Source organism: Ixodes scapularis, unplaced genomic scaffold (assembly GCF_016920785.2).
Source record: "Ixodes scapularis isolate PalLabHiFi unplaced genomic scaffold, ASM1692078v2 PGA_scaffold10__122_contigs__length_95168666, whole genome shotgun sequence".
Classification (NCBI taxonomy): Eukaryota; Metazoa; Arthropoda; class Arachnida; order Ixodida; family Ixodidae; genus Ixodes; species Ixodes scapularis.
Window position 1 is genome coordinate 19,804,622 of NW_024609836.1, and position 18,416 is coordinate 19,823,037.

At 48.1% G+C, this 18,416-nt stretch overlaps 1 protein-coding gene across 1 annotated transcript in view; it reads right to left on the reverse strand.

Annotated features, from left to right (window-relative positions):
* Positions 1-18,416, reverse strand: part of LOC120846391 (spectrin beta chain, non-erythrocytic 1) — a 289,174-nt gene that overhangs the window by 53,791 nt on the left and 216,967 nt on the right. Inside the window, exons 45-56 of the mRNA XM_040218123.3 lie at positions 18,098-18,192; positions 14,787-15,045; positions 13,271-13,462; positions 10,389-10,472; positions 8,710-8,828; positions 7,897-8,011; positions 6,925-7,038; positions 5,759-5,880; positions 4,985-5,045; positions 4,314-4,415; positions 1,740-2,006; positions 25-288 (exon numbers count right to left, since the gene is read on the reverse strand). Of these exons, the coding sequence (XP_040074057.1) occupies positions 25-288; positions 1,740-2,006; positions 4,314-4,415; positions 4,985-5,045; positions 5,759-5,880; positions 6,925-7,038; positions 7,897-8,011; positions 8,710-8,828; positions 10,389-10,472; positions 13,271-13,462; positions 14,787-15,045; positions 18,098-18,192 (1,794 nt within the window). The remainder of the gene's footprint in view (positions 1-24; positions 289-1,739; positions 2,007-4,313; positions 4,416-4,984; positions 5,046-5,758; positions 5,881-6,924; positions 7,039-7,896; positions 8,012-8,709; positions 8,829-10,388; positions 10,473-13,270; positions 13,463-14,786; positions 15,046-18,097; positions 18,193-18,416) is intronic.

The window sequence follows — 18,416 nt, forward strand, 5'->3', positions numbered from 1 at the left end:
CACCCTCGGAAGAAAGGCGCTCACCTCGTAGACGTTGCGCAGGAAACGCTGGAGCTGGCGCGACTCGCCGAGGCGCTTGTGCTTGAGGCGGGCGTTTTCCCTGAGCCGCTCTCTCCTGGAGCACAGGGCCTGGCACTGGGCCTGGATGGCGGGCCCGTCGTAGTGGCCGCCCTCCACCAGGCTCCGGGAAAACTCTTCCAGCTGGCTGAGCCGCTCTCCCTGAGCCTTCATCGTCTGCTCAAACTGGGCGTGCTTCTTCATCAGGGCGTCCACGCTCGACACGGAGTCCTGCGCAAGGAGAGGCCGCCAAGGGGCCCAAGGAGCGGGCTAGGGTTGGATGTCCATGCACATGACAGGCGAAGGCGGATGGCACGCCAAAATCAAGAGCCTCATAAGGCACAAGCATCAAAATGTGATCCGAATACATTTTCTAAATCCCAAATCAAAGAAATGGTTACATGTCAAACCTATTTAAAAGAAAAAATTGAGCAGTCCTGCGTTGATTCACGGCAGAGTCACGGCACAATCGTTAGGTATCGGCGTCGCCTTCACGCACCGTGGGGTGCATGAACAAAAGTGTTCGGAACAAAACAGATATTGGTTTTGCCCCCACCACTTTTGTTTCTTTTTGTCCTGGAGTGTGTGAAAGTGCGTCTCCTGGCAAAAGCTCTTGGCATTGACAGTGCTACTATGACATTTTGCTATGGACTATTTGTTTTTCCATAGAGTGCGTGCAGCGAGCTTTGGGTATTACAGAAACCCCAAGTTTAGAGCGGGTTGTTAACGCTGTGGTGTAGCTTAGTGCTAACGCCTACGCTTCGCACGCAGCAGAACCCGATTGGATTCCTGTGGGTGGCGGGCAAACTTTTTCAAGGATTTCGGAACGTCGACGACGAATGCCCTACATCGCCAACTACAACATCAACAACTACAACATCAACAACGAATGTCATTTCCAGAGGTGGGAAGAGCTCATAATGGCTATCGCTGTAAAAAACAGATAAATGATTACCGGAGGTACGACCCTATCGAAGATGTCAAGTGCATTAATTAAAAACACAGTACAGGCCGAGTTCAGTCGATCTTTCAAGAAAGATGTGGGTCACTGTCCTTCGAGGTAGCATGCGTGACAGTACACCCATTTTTCCTACAGTATTTTTATCTAAAAACAAAAATGAGACGCCAGAAGAGACGAAGGAGCGTTAGGCAAGCGAAAGAGAAGCAGGGCGCGTTTGGTACGACTGAGGGCCGAGGGAGAAAACAAGGTTCGTATCCATTTATTTGGTGGAATGTCGCCTTCATAAAAGAAACATGTCCGTGCCGCTGCATGACGATGCAGTCTGCAGCGAGGCACTGCAAAAATGTAACCTTTTTTATTTTAAGTTTCGAAATAGTGGGAAGATAGCAAAATTAAACTTCAAATTTAGGGAAATTGGGAATCTAGGAAAAATAAACTCTGACAAAACCCAAATTTTTGGCGAAAAGAAAGCACCAAAAAGTATCCTCCGAATAAACAAGAAAAAATAAACTCAGAAATTGCGAAACCCAACCTACACCGCGTTTTATTAAAAAAATTCAGAATCTTTTTGTCCTATGTAAGGTACCATTCCCCCATTGCTCTCCAACGACGTGAAAGACAACCTTCGGCGACGTCTCAATGCTCCAACGACACCGAAACATGGCTGTACACCGGAGTGCAGAGATGACCGAGGGCGAGCAGAGCGTGTAGGTGTACTCACGCCCAGGTCCTCGTTGTTGAGCACGGCCTCCTTGGCGGAGAGCCAGGCCTCAGCCTGCTTGGCCTGCTCCCGGAAGAGCTGCAGGTCCCGGCCCTGGCGCAGCAGCCGAGCCCTCTCCTGCCAGGCCGCCCCCAGGGCCCGCCGCAGGGCCGCCAGGCGCCCCAAGCCCTCCTCCACCACGTCCGAGGCCCCGTGCTTCTCCCGCAGCAGCTTGGCCCCGAATGCCTGCAGCCGCTCAAAGGCCTCCTGGCGCCCCTCCATCTCCGCCTGCGCACCCCAAGCAGGCCATCGGGCCACTTCTGTCTCCGCAGTTTCTGAACCATGGTCCACGAACCGTACATGTTTAAAAGTTCAAATATTACACTGTGCAAACTCTCTACCGGTGCAGACTACGAGAATCTCAAACTAGCTTCTGGACATGCTGCACGGCGGTGTTTTCGAAAACTATGAAATCCAACGTAGGTGAGCCACCTGCTCACACAACTCGGAAGCCCCAACGATATTCTCGCTCTTGCCCCCCGCCCTTTGACCTTCCACCCTGCATGCGCTTGCGAAATTGCCCTTGACGACGGCGACAATGGCAAGTTAGTCTGCGACTCGTCGTTACTGGAAGCTAGTCGTCAGCGGGTCGCACTCAAAATGAACAACTTCCAACATCTCTGGATAACAATCACTCTCACCGCTGCTGCGATCAGTGTTGAAGACTTCGACAAAGTGAGCGATGCCGTAGACGTAATCGTTACGAACCGGATGCTCGAAATGCGGAAGGTAAACGAGGAAGCCGAAGCTCAAGATGTTGAGAAAGCGAAGTCTGCGAGTGCATGCAACGGGACGCCATGCAGTGGGCTGGCGACATCACCAGCCCACCAGCCACAGCAGTCTTTCCAAATGGGGCAAATCCGAGGGTCCCGCATATGAATCGATTTATGCACGAAACTATTGTGCCATTTTCAAAACAAATTTAGCAGGATTATAGGAACATACATTGGGTGCTAGCAGTAGTTATCTTACATTTTACTTGTGGCGCATTTTTAAAGCCCTTGTTGCCAGCGTTGAGTCAATTTTCGGCTAAATCTTGAAATTAACCACATCTTTTGCGCCATCTTTTGACAGCACGTAACACTAGACCCATGTCGACTAGCCTAGTTCGTCTTTGGTGAGGGATATGTGTTTTATTCACCGTGGACGAACCCAACTAGTCTTCGGGAGGAGCAGTACAGAGCGGATGAACCTAGCACATCCGTGCTAGGGTAAGGGTTAAGGGCTGAGGTGTGAACTGGAAATTCAGAGAGCGCATTGAAAAACACCCAAATAAGGTGCTTGCTATCTGATGCGCTTTGCGTGCTTCTTTTTATTAGCCTAAAAAAAAAACGCAAAATATAAAAAAATTGTGGTGGCTTAGCTCGGCTATGCCAGGATATGCGTAGCGTGAGCTTAGGTGCACAAAATGAAAGGCACAATCAAGCGGCTCCGGTGCAGCGTCAGATTTGGCTACTGCGCAACGGAGGCGCACAGCTGGGCACGCGGCGGCGCCAGTGCGTCTGCCGCGGCTATGACGTCCCTCCTCTGGAATGCGCAGACCGGCCAGGCGTGTGCGGCAGCGGCTCCGGCGCGCCAGCTGTTCGCCGTGCAACGTCACAGCTCCTTGCGCATGCACAGTACGGAGCACAGCTCATTATGCGAGCCACGCGAAACTGCTCAACCTCGGCCAGTGTAGCTCACGCTAAAAAAGATTTCGTGACAATGTGCCTGTGCTTCGTGCTTGCAGCGCTCTAGGACATGCTTTGAAGGAACGAAGTCCACCTTATCACTGGCATGCTGTCCGAGACAAGGCTTAGCAGCACCAGGTGCTTGTGCTTATTCTTGGGGACTGCATCCCAAAACAAAGCCCTGTCTCGGACAGGGTGCCAGTGATAAAATCTAATTTGTTCCTTCAGAGCATGTCTTAAAGCTCTGCAAGCACGAAGCGCGGGCGTATTGTCACGTGGTCTTTTATAATAATTTGCGGGCTTTCTTTTAAGGCTGATAAAAAGAAGAATGCAAAGTGTATCACGTAGCAAACACCTTATCTGGGTGTTTCTCAATGCACTCTACAAATTTTCAATTCACACCTCGGCCCTTAAACAAATAATTAAAAAGTTAGCTCATTAGTCTTAATTAAATAAATAACAAGGCACACTAAAAACATTTCGTGCACTTTTTTATAATGCTTTCTAACGACATACCGTTGGTTCCATTCCCACAGAGCACTTCGTTTTTGTGTAAAGTTATCTGGGACACCCTGTATATGATACATATAAAAAGAAAAGATATACATATTGGCAAAACACTGTTTAGGTAAAGGAGTATAATTGCAGGCAGAACATGAGCTTCCGCTTTTCTTCCAGAGCCGTCTCGTGACCTAGCTTTTGACAGGAGATGCAAAGGATGAGGCCTATCTGTAGTCCCACACATAACAAAAGAGAAGTTTTTAGGGGCCACGCAGTTTAGTGACAGGGCTCAAATGGCCACCAATCTCAGTTGAGTGAGCCCAATGGCTCCATAGCTGCTCATCAAAGCGGGAAGGGAACAGACCTTGTGCTCTTGATGCAACTCCAGAAGGGACTCGGCCTCTTGCATGTTGGAACCCAGTCCTCCAGACTTCATCCGCTCAATCAGGTCATTCACCCATGCCTCCTGCAACATTGGCAACAAACATCAGGCTCACTCAGACGGGTTTGTAGGAATGCAGTGACAACGCAACTGCAAATATGCACCAATATGCCTTTCGCTTCTGACTGCTCTTTTTTTGACGCAACTGCGTGTACATGTATGCGCAACTGCGTGTACACGCAAATACGGCCCAAGGCCGCTGCCATCTTGCTCAGTTGGGGTGCACTTGGGCGTGGCCAAAATCTGATTACGACGTTTTGCAAAGGCGTCGTAATCAGATTATGGCCACGCCCAAGTGCACCCCAACTGAGCAAGATGATCAGCGGCTTTAGGCCTTACTTGCAAAAGTGTATACAATACAATATACAGATCAAAAGACCTGAAGGTCGACTGAAAAACATATCAACAAGGATGCACTTTACCGCTTCAATAAAACACCCCTCTGTGCTTATAACAGTGCATCAATCCTTGGTTTGTTTTTCAATGCACAAGATCACCCACATTTCCTAAGTGTGTCGAAAAATTTTCAAACACTAACTGCCAAGATTGAAGTGTTGCAGCTGCAGATTAGCCTTAAAAAAAGAAAAACTTACAAGAGCCTTGAGTTCTGTCAGGAACTTGTGCAACTGGTAGGCACTGTCCAGGGTTTGCTTCCTGAGCAAGCAAGCAGGAGAGAAACACGCCATGAATCTGCGCTCCTTCGGAAAACCTCTTGGCAAGAGAACATGCTCTACAGTATAAACATAGTGACATTGACTCTGAGGCTGGGATGAAAAGGGAGCAGTGACAAAGAGATTTACATTAGCTTGAACATGCCGACAAAGATCGGGGTCACAAAATGTGCTGAGCTACCATACACATGAAGTGTGTGGTTGTACTAGCCTTACACACATCAGCCCCATCACACACACAGACAGCATGCGCAACCCACGCACTTCATACGTAGCTCGGCCCATTCTGTCTCTTGGTCTTTGTCAGCACGAGCAAGCTAGTGTAATTTTTTTACCTTATAAACCAACCGTTAGCTGTCCTCACGCACCTGCTCTGATTAGATTAGTCAGTATAGAAGTATCTGGCTGGGAATCACTTGGTCCCTGTTCAATCTTCATCGGGAGTATTCTTGCATCTGTGTATTAAAGTGCCTCCATGACTTCAATCTATGCGTAACAGTCCAGAGTTACAGTTGAGTGTGGCAATCGAGTGACAGTTCCTCGTGAAAAACCAACAGATACATATACGCATTCTGCATTAGTAGGTGTACAACACAGAAGTGTCGTGATGCAATGTTCAAGCCATCTACCTCTATCGTTTCTCCTTTCCACTACAGTTTCACGGTCAATGTCGCACTGGTACGGGAGAGCCGTCACCTTTCGCTACATAGCGTCATGAGCCGCTTCCAGTTCTCCTGGACGTCCGACACCTTGGAACGAATTGGCGCCGCCAGTTCTCCGTGCTTCTTCATCAGGCGTTCGCAATTGGCTTCGTGGTCCTGCCAAAACAGCAAACCCCCCAATCAGTCACGACGCAACACTAGCGAGGTTTTAGAAACCCAAAAGATAATTACACTCCTAAACGACGAACATCCCATTGCAATGTGCAAATTGTAATACAACAAAGCCTCCAACAAATTTATATAAATCCGTCCCGTCGAGGTTAATAGTACGAAAGTTAAACCTCAGTGTAACGAAGCCAGTAAGGTTCACAGTTTACTTCGTTACATTCAACTTTTGTTACGACTAAGTTTCGTACCTAGCACAAAAAGAATATTTTAAAAGCAGCCTGATCCTCATTGTATTGTGATATGTGCTTCGAAAATCTAAACGCCCAAGATTTGCTACGAAACTTGCTCTTGGATGTTTCGTAGCACATTGTTCCCGATGAAATCCTTGATTTCTCATTTTCGTTGCTGCGACCATCACTTCAGCCTCCTCCACGAACACCCGTGGAGGCAGTTGATGTTTTCGAGATTGCAGGAAACGAGCGGTCGGGTGTTCTAAGCATCTAAATCAAAGCAGTATTTTCACTTTCTCAATGCATGAAAGAACTTTCTGTTACCACTATCCATGACTGCGGCAGCCGCAAATGCCTCGAAGCGTGCACAAACTCGTCTCGTCGACGCTCTCCGGCTTCTCTAGATGACGAAGTCTGCAACTGGCATGGCTACGGTTGGCTGCACTAGTGACTTGAGCAATGTGCAAAATTATTGCTCCGAGTTTTCAAGACGCGAATGGGGCGAACGAACGGCAAACTCTCGCCGCGAGCTGGCCAAGCCGGAGCCGGGAGGCCCGTCTCCGTGATGTAACCCGGCAGCAGTTGCGGTCGTCGCAAAAATTTATCTAAAATAACTATATTTGATCATGATTTATAGTTTATTTCGTTACGTTGAGTTTCATTACATCGAGGTTCAATTGTATTACGATTTCTAAAGTACTAGAGTAGGAAGTCAAGAAGGTACAATAATCATTTATTATTGATCTCGTAATAGTTAACTTGGACAAAAAAGTGACAGCAAGTGAGAGTAAAGTAGACAAACCTTGAGTTTAGCATCGATGGTGGTCATCTCCCGCTCGACCGCGTCTTGTCTGCGCTGGAGAGATTCCACAGCCCGCAAGCTCTTGCTTTCTTCTTTGGTCGACATGACAATCGCCTGCGGCACACCGGGGGCAAATATTACATCCCTGGCCTGCCACTTGACAAAGATACCCTCGGATATTTCTAAACCTAAGATTAATACAACTTATACCCCACTATCAGTCTTAATTTTTTATTTATTTCCACACAACCTTTCCAGGTGTAAAGAAATGAACACTCAAGCATTATTGGTGCTCCTGATCAATACAGTAAATTAAGCATAACCAAGCATGAAATGACATCATATAAGGTGTAGCAAGAGTAGTACAAGCAAGAGGGAAACGTGACACCGAGTTACTGTTGGGCTCTGTTGCATCAAACAATTAAGCTCTCGGAAAATACCGACGCGACTTAGATAAATGATTGATTTGTGATTATCTGAGGCGACTAGCTTGAGGCTCAATAGCTTCAGATGCCACTGAGCAAAGTCTAACTGTAACAAAAAGTTTTGATTGCCTCGAAATGAGTCGCTTCACAAACAAGTAAATCCAATATCTTTTATAAATGAGACTGGCAGACAATAATTCTCAATAGCTGCGGAAAAAAAATCGTAATGGCTGAAACGACTAAAATATAAAGCAAGTGCCCACCAAAATTTGTTGGCGTTTGTTATATCCCGGAGCAAAAATGCAGAAGGGGTACCACAGTAGTGTAAGCTTCACCACTTTTCGCGTGGGTGCCTTGATCTGGAGGTGCATCCCTGTTAACGAGGTGGGTCCTTCGTTCGTCCCTTGCTTACATTTCATACGTTTCAAAAGTGGCTTGTGGGCAACGTATTGTGACACGGTTGCATGCCGGGTATTTTATGGTTGAAGGCTATCATAGTTATTATTCGATACAGGTAAAAGATTGTGACAATCAAAGTGGCACCCACCTTCTCATTGATCCGGTCATATGTGTCATCGACATCACGATTGAAGGCGTGCACCTCAAGTGCAGCCGACAGCTTAGCTCTGTAGCTGTCGAGTGCGCCTTGAAGAGCTTTCCACCTGCCCAAAACACAAAATATAAACGTTCAGTGTTGGCACGGCGAAATGAAGTACAGATCTGAACTTTAAGAAGATTAGTGTGAAGTTGATATCTTCACAAAAATGCAGACTGAGGTGTCGTATGCTTCTGCGTAGACTGGTGCCTTTCTTTTTCTCTTAGGTGTTTTGTTGTTGCTTTGTGCTGGCTGTGCCGCATAATATGCTACATCTTTTTACCTTACTATAAGGAGTAAAAAAGTGCCATTAATTTAATTGACTATGTACCTGTCCTGCTTGAACTGCCCTGGGGTTTGCTGTATCGCTATATAATAAAAATAAATATAATAAAGGTGTTTCAACAAGCTGACAGCCGATCTAGAAAAATATACCTTTGGACTAATGCTGAATTTACTTTGGGTCTTTTTAGGCAGGCTACAGCATTACACAGCATGATTAAGCCTGAGACACAGAACACCGTCACATGCTCCAGTTAAAGACTGACAAGCAGCCAGAAAGGAGAAAACATTTCCCCGATTCCTCGTTCCCATTCCAGAAAGAGGGAGACCCTTTCTGCAGGGAGTAGCTCAGAGACCCGCTTCTGCGTGGAGAGGAGAATTTGAGAGGGAAGCAAGAAAAAAAAATTGGGGCCATCAAAGCAACAGAAAATTGACCTAAACATCACCCGTCAATGCAAACCGAGCATAGGGGAATCCACTCACTTGCGGTTTAGTTTCTCCCTCCGCTGCTGGGTGGCGCTGGTGTTGGGCCTGCCCTCGCGGATCAGCTTGTCTGCCAAGGTGTTGATGTTCTTGATGCGGCCGTCGTCGACTCTCATGTCCTGCAGGATCACCGATACCGCGAGCTAAGGCTAAAGGTCCGTGCACACACAAATGGTTTTCTTAGGACCTTGCACCCCTTTCAAAAACTCTTAGGACGAGAGAACACAGAGAACACACTGGCACGCTGGTGCCATCTAAGAGGCGACCCTAAAATTTTGCGAGAACGAAGGTTTTGCGTCATTTGCGAGATGTATGTACTAATATCTATGAGATCTGGTCATTCGTAACATTGTCAAAAGTTATTTGAGCAAAAGAAAAAAATGAAAGGAAGAAGGAAATAGGCAGACACTGAAAGTGTTTCATGACTACGCGATAGATGGCGCCAATGTAAGAGGTTTTTGGTCGCACAGTCCTAGGTCCTTCTCAACGTTTATATAAAAAATTGCAAAAATCAAAGGATGCATGAAGAACCACAGCAAGCAGATGCAAACATTTCAAAGAGAGCATCACGAAGGATTATAGATGTGCAATTGTGGTAGAGCCTCGCAGACAACTTACCCTGGCTGGCACGATCAACGGCCCTGTGCAATGCCTGTAGGGATCATTTCCCGTATGTGGCGCTTGCTTTTTTGACTGCCCACTAGATTCATTTCTATGAAGTTTGCTATTCATAATCGTGCGTTGAACTTTACCTTTTTGAACAATGTGCTGCAACCGACACGGGGGAGGATTTAGGCCAGCTCCCTGGGCTTTCCAATTTTGCTCCCTCTTATAAGTGGACATTCTCTGGTTCCGATTATAGATAGGCTAATAATTTCATATAACGGTTTAAAAAAGAAAGTCGACCGGTATATGATTTGATATAGTAGTTACTGCTCAAAAAGTGCAGGGAGTGGTGAACAGATTTCATTGCAGTCAATGAGATTGTGGCATTAACCAATCAGACAGAACCGATTGCAAGAAGACAAAAGAAGCCACACTTTGCATTTGGAAGGAGTCCACAGTCGTCCGAGTCCATGCAAAATAAAATGCCATACGAGAGAGAGCCCCCAAAAGCGTTAACGATTGCTAGGCTTTCACAGATCGCTCCCTTTTGCTCCCCCGAAAAACAAATAAACGAGGTTCAACTGTAATGGACTATTAACAGGCTATGGTGTGCGTCGAGCCATACTGTCACTGAAATATTGTTTTCTGTAAAACATGTACTACCTATAGTCTGCTTAAGAAATCAGGGGAAGCTCCTCTCCCCACTTTAGCAGAGCAAATGCTGGAGAGGAGGCCACCTCCTCTCCAGCAACTGAAGTGGGAAGAGGAGTTTCCCCCCAACTCTTAACCTGTCGCTGACTAGAAATGCTAAGTTAAGAAATGCATCCTCCAACGTGGGAGACTGACCCCTCGCAACACCTCTCCGGAGTTCCGCGCCACTCACGTCGGCACTTCTCGACTGATCGTGCACCTTTCCCTCTTTGTTTTCCAGCGTAAGAAAATGGTGTCGCCCAGATAAATTATATGCGCATATTACTTAAACTACGATACATTTTAGACAATAATATAACCGATTATTTTTGCAGCTCCTCTACGGCACATTGTTTCCAGGATATTGGAATACCATCACGCACCGAATCGACGTCGTCCAGTTTCCTGCGCAGCGCTTGGCAGTGCTCGTAGTCTTCCCCGGTGTCCCCTGCCTGGACCATCAGTTCCTGAAAAGGTAGGTTGACACTTAATTCGGCTGCAGGATAATTATACAACCAAAGACGTATATGTTGCCTAATGTTTAAGTGCCTCTATGCCTGGCACAATATTTGAGTACAGCTATACTCTGCACAATGTTCGAGCGCATTATTTTCATACGTTTGAGGTATACTATTACAGACCCGATAAGCAAGGTCTTTCGATGCACTATGACACAAACATACTGCGCTTAGGGGTGGTGACTTCGTATGAAGAAGTAAGTGTTACAACAAATCTGTCGAGAGAAGACAACAATACAATTTTGATTCCTAATAAATTCCCCTTCGTTCCCTGCTTTCCAACAACGGGTCTCATTTAAACTTGTATTGTTTTTGAGACCCTGTGGCCGATTATAATATAGTTTTCAATATGAACGTGAAAAGTATGTAGATTTAAACTCGTCATATTATCCGAGTACATTTACAATTTCCGCAAGGGCTAAACAAATGTACACTGCACACAATAGTACACTATTTTTGCCAGACATGCTAGCCTTTGTGACAACAACAACGCTAGCCTTTGTGGCAATAGAAGCTCACAATGTCTACTTGTCTCGCGTTTCACACATATTGCATAATGCGATGTCTCGTCAAAAGAAGCTGGAATGTCTGCTGCGCGACACACACAAAAACTGGTTCGCACATTTGCTTTTGGCTTTGACTGAGCGCATCGCTACCCCTTATGACCATTTACGACGAGGGAACATACCAGACATCAGGAGAACGCACCTGTAGCCCGTCATGCGTGTATAATTAGACTGAAGGTTTTGCGGTATCTGCAAGATTGAATCAACGCGCACTTTATATCACTTAGAGTCAACGGCGAAGAAACAGTGTGTAAAAGATCTGCAAATAAAGGCATATCGGAAGTATTCCAAGGCTACTCAACGTGCCCGTGCGGTCTCTTGTCGTCCGCGGTAGCGAGATCACAATGCACGCGATCGCAGTCAAAGGCAAATGCAGTGGAACCTCGTCGATACATTCTCGGATTTCCGGTTTTACCCGCTCATACGTTCAGAAGCGCCGGACCTGCCGAGCTCCCGCAGGAACGCAGATATTTTATTTCGTGCCTAGTGCGATTGCTATCCAGATTCTTACGTCCAAAAAACTGCCGGCATGGCGCCAACGATGCCACTTGATTCCCTTGACAAACCGGTTCGCGGACAGATTGATCGTGTGACGATACATCTGCAGGTCGTCCACCTCCCAAGCGCATTCGCACGGAGATGAGGGACAGCGAGCATCAATCACTTAACGACTGTGCAGTGGAACTGTCGTCCAAGAGCTATTTGTCGTGACGGTTATGGCGCCACTGCGCTAACACGAAAAATAATTGTGCGCTGTTGTTACGTGGACGACAGACGGAACACCGTGAGAGGCTTAGGGCCACTAGCTTTACTAACCTGAGGCATAACACGAGCACGATGTGGCTCGAGGAGGGTCGGAGTAGAAGCGACAGAGTCTCGCGCTTGCAAAGGGGTATTTGCCAGTGTCTTCGTCTCTGTGCACAACATTTCGATGCACCACTGGTGCAAAAAGGCCTGGCCCAACCTCGTATAGTCTTTGTCTTGTTGGACAAGAGACTGGATGGACGTACGGGAAAGAGCGCGTCGTGCTAGACGAGTTTTGGCGGAAGCTTTCCGACGCAGTCATGGGGGATTGTACTGGAACCTGCACTATGTCGGCCGGAAACGGTTGCTGCAGCTTTCTTCAAGCGTGGAACCAAGGATCGCGCAACAAAACAAACCAGCAAACGGATGGAACAGACGAAATGAAACGGTTCACCACCTCTGTTTTGCTCATGTAAAAAAGGTACATTCTTGCCGGACAGAACACTTTTCGAGTCAATCCCTGCCAAAAATTTGTGAAAAGGGTGGACTGAAAAAGCCGAGTGCCTTTCCACTTGCACATGTTTTACTTCAAACATAATAACCTAACACCAAAAAAAAAATAAAAAACTTTTTTTGTTTTTTACTGAGCAACACGAAGATGGTGCATCATTGTGCTTTGTTTTGTTTTTGTTCGTTTACTGGTCTGTGCACTCCGTGTTGTCGAGGGCTCTTGGTTCCACACGAGAAAAACTGAGAGAACTTTGCCCGGTTGATGCGCCGCAGGTTCTGGCACTCCTACCAATCCGTGGAAAGAAGCTTCTGTCAAAACTCGTCTAGCGCGCTGCAATCTTTCCTGCACGTGCACTCCTGTAATCCAGCAAGACCTTTGGGTGTACTGAAGTGCCGTGCCCGATTGCGCGGGGGAGAACCAACAAGGACATCGGCAAATGTTCCTCTGCAAGCCCAAAGGCTCCTTCGTTCGCCCGCGTTCCTGTACCCGAAAGCGCCAGGTGGAAATTACGAGCGTTTTCTGAACATATTTGAGTTCCCACCGACGAATGTCTACAAACATATTTTGAATGTATTTGAGATCGCACCTATGAACTTCTACAGCACGCTTATATCAGTTCATACCCACGAATGTTTACAAACCTTTCCTGAACCAATTTGAGTTCACACCTACGAATGTTTGCATACAATAAATTGTTTCGTGACAGTTGCTATCTGTCTCATCTCTTGCACCCCCTGAATGGCGTTCTTGTTCCTTACGTTTTCTCAAATCGTACGTTTAATTTTTCCGGTCTCCTGAAAAACGTATCAAGAAAGTGTTACCGTATGCTAAACGGCTTTACGAAGCCTGAAACAGACAGAGCGAGAGGCACGAGACGACGCCAATGTGGCAAAGCCACCTGTTGACCGGAGGACAAAGCGCCGCACCTTGTCTCGGATCCAGGCCTCGACCTTGTCCACCTGGCTCTCAAAGTCAAGCATGTCCTGAGCCTCCTCGAGGCCCCTCCCCCTCCGGCGGAGCGCCGCGAGCAGCTCCTGCCAGAGGCCCAGCAGCCGCTCCAGCTGCTCACGCACTTCGCCTGAGGCCGGGTGTCGCTTCTCCAGCAGGGTCTCCCCTTTCTGCAATCAAAGCATTCTTCAGAGAACTCAAAGGGGGCCACACATGGCACTGAAGGAAGGCCTTCCTTCAGGGCAACCACGCGCTAAAATCCGACAAGTCAAAATAGTTGCCGAAATGGCTGCGCGAACTGTCACTGAAATGCGATAGCATTTTGCGCCCTCTTCTAGCACAAAAACATTTTTACAGCGAAGCTGTTAAGGGCTAGTTTCCCCAGCATCATGTCCGTCCACAAATGACCTGATGACACAGAGCTCTGGACAGCTACCGCCATCTATAAGTGACGGCGGCAACCTTTCGAGCCTTTCCACTCTGGCTTGCCGACTTGCGGCCGGCCATTACTTCATTCCCACCATAGTACAGTGCGCTGCACAAATTGCTCGGTCGCATTAGCGTGTCTATCATTAGCTCTGTGACATTCTCTCCTATGTGCCGCTTCACATTCGTGCATAGCGCAATCAGGACGTTGAATGAGTTCCATCCGAACAGTCAGTGTGAGACTGTCGGTGCCTACATGTCAAAAACTTTCTTTCTCAAAGGCACATTATGCCGTCGAGCAGGCGCCACTTGCTTCGGCGTACACTTCGGCCACCCCATTCTTGCGTGCAAAGGCTCCGAGCACCAAGAGAATGGGCAACCAAAGGCGAGAAAGATCAAGTGGTGAGGAGCGCAATTGCACGATCCCCAGTGCAATCACAATCGACCGAATGCACCGCGCCTCAACCGTGATCTTTATCAGCGAATGGGCAAAGGTATCACTACTGTAATCACTCTCTCCCGGCACCAAAGACAGCCGCAATGAACGCACGCATGCGCAGTTTGTTTTTACAAAGACAACACCTGCCCAGTACAAGCCCAGCGCAGCCGACACTACAAAACTGTGCAAGACCCCCCAAAAAAAAAAAAAATCAATGATGTGTTTAGGGAAGTCAATTCCTGGTACATAGCCTCAATAACGGCCTACTTGGAAACACAACAATGCAAAGGAACTCTAACACCATGATTCCGTAAAAGGGCCGCCATAACGTGAACTTAGACATCTAGCGGCACGTTTTACTGACAAAGTCCTAAAGCCCAAACTTACCGAGATTAGCTTGCAACACGACCCTCAAACATAGCCCCCGAGAATTCCTGACACGGCATCGTGCCATCGCCCCGGGCGTCATGATCTCGGATCGTGAAATCTATTGGAAACGATGCCTTATAATGCAAACATGAAACAGAGCGGCCTCGCGACGGGCCTTGACAGGAGAACGTTGAGGGCTTCTGCCCGTAAGGAAGACCGAACCACGGAGGCCCCTCGGCAGCCTCGAAAAGAGAACTCGCCTGCCGTATGGCCACGATGTTTCCCTCGTGGGCGGCCAGCTCCGCCTGGAAGGCCTGGTGCTTCTGGAGCTGCTTGACCTTCTCCTCCAGGGAGCTGGGCAGCTCGGCCTGCAGAGAGGCCTCCTGGGCCTCCAGCTGCTTGCGACGGGAGCCCACCCAGGCCTCCGCTTCTGCGGCGTCTCGCCGGAACTGGGCCAGCAGCAGGCCCTCCCCGAGCTTGCCTCGCTTGGCTGCGCTCAGGGCCTTCACGTGGGCGCGCCTGCAACCGGGTGCGGGTGAGCTCCGCCGTTCGAACCAAACTCTGTTTCCCCTTACGACGGACCGCAAAGGTTGCTAGGAGCTGTGCAGGCCCATCCAATGACGCACAAGTGTCGTTTTCCCTCGAGAAAGGTGCGGCAACATGCCAGGTGCTTAGTCGCCCGATACACTCGTGGTGCTGTGTCTACCTTCATCCGGTCCGTAGTTTTTGTGCTGTTTTCATCTTCTGAAGTATTTCGTACAAACCTGCCGAAGTTTGAACTTTAGTGTCCGATAAACTCATGGTGCTGGATGGGTTGGGATGGCTCGTAACGTCCGCAGAAGTTTGTCGTAAGGTGAAACGAGATATAATCGGGTTTCCTCACTCGAGGAGTTGCGGCCCAACTACTGCATCCGTGCTCCCATGCATTTCAGCTTGACGCCAATATTTTTTGTGCTACATCGTCGAGGCTAAGACAGTTTCCGCGCCGCCGCTGTCAAAGGTTCTCGTGCAAGGGTGCGTGAATGAGGCGAGAGGCGAAGCCAAGTACAGTGTAGACCGCATATAACGTATGTCGCGGGAGTCGCGAAAATCCGCACTATAAGCGGTACCGCGCTATAACCAAAACATCAATTTTTCAGGCCAAAATACATGCCGTCAGACAACTTACCTTTGTAAAAGAATTTATTTCTATGTTAGATGAAAAATAAAGCTTAGTTTGAGGAAAGTCTTTATTTCACCAGACTAGTACACTCCTCTCTCAAGTGTGTCACACATTTTGAAAGAAATGAGCGACTTTAGCCTGGCGCAGCCTTTTAACGGCATCGCGCGCAGCGGACGGACGTTGCGAGTGTTCGGGAATGCTAACCCTAATCACTTTTCTTTGGCGATGAAAACGCGTGAAAATTTGCATCCTTTATACGGTACGCGCCAGTAATACCTTCAAAACTTGAGCACAGGCACGAAATGCTCCAAATAAGAAATCCGGGCGATGGTCGAAAACACAAATGTTTAGAAAGCACCACTGTAGTCGAAGTAAACAAACACGACGACACAGGCGTTTCTGCCGTCTTGAGAGTGCCACCACAACATCGCCGCACGAGTAGGTGGATCCTCCCTTCTAGTACGTGCTGGGTTATCATAGCGACACACAACGAAAATTCACAGTCAAGGATAGCGCTTTTACGCGGAATGATGAACTTCCACCATGCCGTCTACGACGACGATCACAACCGACGCCATTTTCGCGGATAGAAGCCGGCCCGCGACCGGCATGCAACGCGCAGGAGCACTTCTCCTCGACCTGTGATTGGTCTGTCGTTGCGGTTGTTGGTCGTGTGGGACGCCCCACACACGCACGCACGCACGTGAACGACACGTGCATGCGTCCCTCCGTCGCTATGGCAACTGAAGCCTCCCTCTTCGCTTCTCCCCAATTCTTCGAGCAACCTCCTTGCCCCGCAAGTGCCGCTCGCGGCTAGCGCCGTTATCTAGTGTCGGCGCGGTCGGCGGGCTGTTCGAGAAACCGCACTATAACCGGTATTTCCCTTCGCGCGCCTGCATTTTAAGCGGTATGTAATTACATGAAGTTCTATGGGAGGCGAACCAGTGGTTTAAAAAAGCCGCATTATACCCGGTCCTGCACTATAAGCGGTTACGTTGTAAGTGGTCTATACTGTACTCGTACAGCAGCACGGGGCTGTGGCACCAAGGAAACTACACTAGGGTCGACAACCAAGGCACAGGAAGTCGACATCGAGCGTAGACAGGCTCCCCGCTAGTGCTCTTCGCCGGCATGTTAAAATAATATACAACAGTGCGCCTTATTTTTCTTTCTGAATGAGTTCCGACCCAGCGGACATGGAGGGGGAGACCGCAACTCCGACGGGGGGCCAGCTGTGTTTATACCTCTGGCAAGGAGGGGTGCTTAGACAAGAGAGGAGGACGATCGTTCGCTGAGCGTCTGCTGCCGCGGGGCCTCGACCACCCCCGCGGGCTCTGGGCGTTGGCCGGGAAGGTGAAAGAGGACACTCAGCTTCCAGGCACCGATGGAAGACGTTCGCGTCGGAAACCTTTCAATGTACCCTTTGTGTAATTGTTTTAACCCTATCTGACCGTAATAAAGTCTTTGTTTTATTCTTACTTTAAAAACGGTGACTTCTTGGACCATCAAGTTAACAGGCAGGACCACTGATGTGAATTCAGTAAAGTTAATTTCCTTTATTCTGAGCAGTTGTATCTTATCCACTTTTTCTCTCTCGCTTTCAAATTCGGTACCCCCCTGTGCTAGGCCTGAGTGTTTAGAATGCACAGCCAAACTACGACGAAATCCCGATAAGTCTTATTAGTGACGTCCAATGATGTCAGTTTGCCAGTACAACAGCAATTAATGGACTGTTTCACTTATGTACTAAAAGCCCCAGTTATAGCTTTCAATTCTTTAGTGGCACTTATCTTAGAAAGCTGCAAAACAGTTATGGTCGCAAACACCCGAAGGATAAATATCTCTCGAGTCTGAAGTAATAGTGCTGCAGCAGACACGCACGCTATTCTTGAATAAATAGAGCAAGCTACACTCGAGTACGCACGGTACAATCAGTGGCACATTTTGACCAATCTTTCTTTACAAAGCACATCCCTCGCCCATTGCCTTAAAATTTTACAAAAACATACCCAAAATTGGGTGCCCTTCACGTTCACCACATACAGAGGGGGCGGAAAAATTTATTCCAACGCCCAAATCTCTTTTCTCTGAAAAGGTATTCATAGTCAGCACAAAAGTAAAAGTAGCATGTTGTGGTTGTTTACTTCAGGAACCTCGTTGCTCCTTCCTTATCTGGTTAAAGTAACCTTGCAGTGAAATACCCCCCGAACAAACTTTGAGGGACCCTGAGGAAAAGTTTGCTTAAGTGAAAGTTCACACAACTGAATGCATTGGACACAGCGGGTTTTTTCATTTGAACAATTTGTCCAACTGGAGTTTGTTTGAGTGGTATTTCACTGTATTGAGGGACGACAGTCAACTAGCCCCCCACTGCAGACGTCAACCTCGAGGAGCAGAGAGGCGTCTCACCTGGCCGCAACTTCCTCCATCCTCTTGCGAATGGTGGGGCTGTCGAAGTGGTTCTGCTGAACCAGCTTTGCGCCATGCTGCTCCAGTGTCTGGAGCTGGAAACAAAGGGGAGGCAACTGTCGGCTTACCCGGCTTACCTCGGTAATGCAGAAAGGAGTAATCAGTCGGTTTATTTTACCGTCAGGGCCAAGACATTGAAAGATGAGCATGCACAGTGTGAACACAGGAGAGTATGGTGACATACCGGCTTAACTTGGGAGAAGTTTGGTACGACAAGGCTGGGTTACAGCTGCGTCTCGTTTTGCAAACTGGAGCTGTT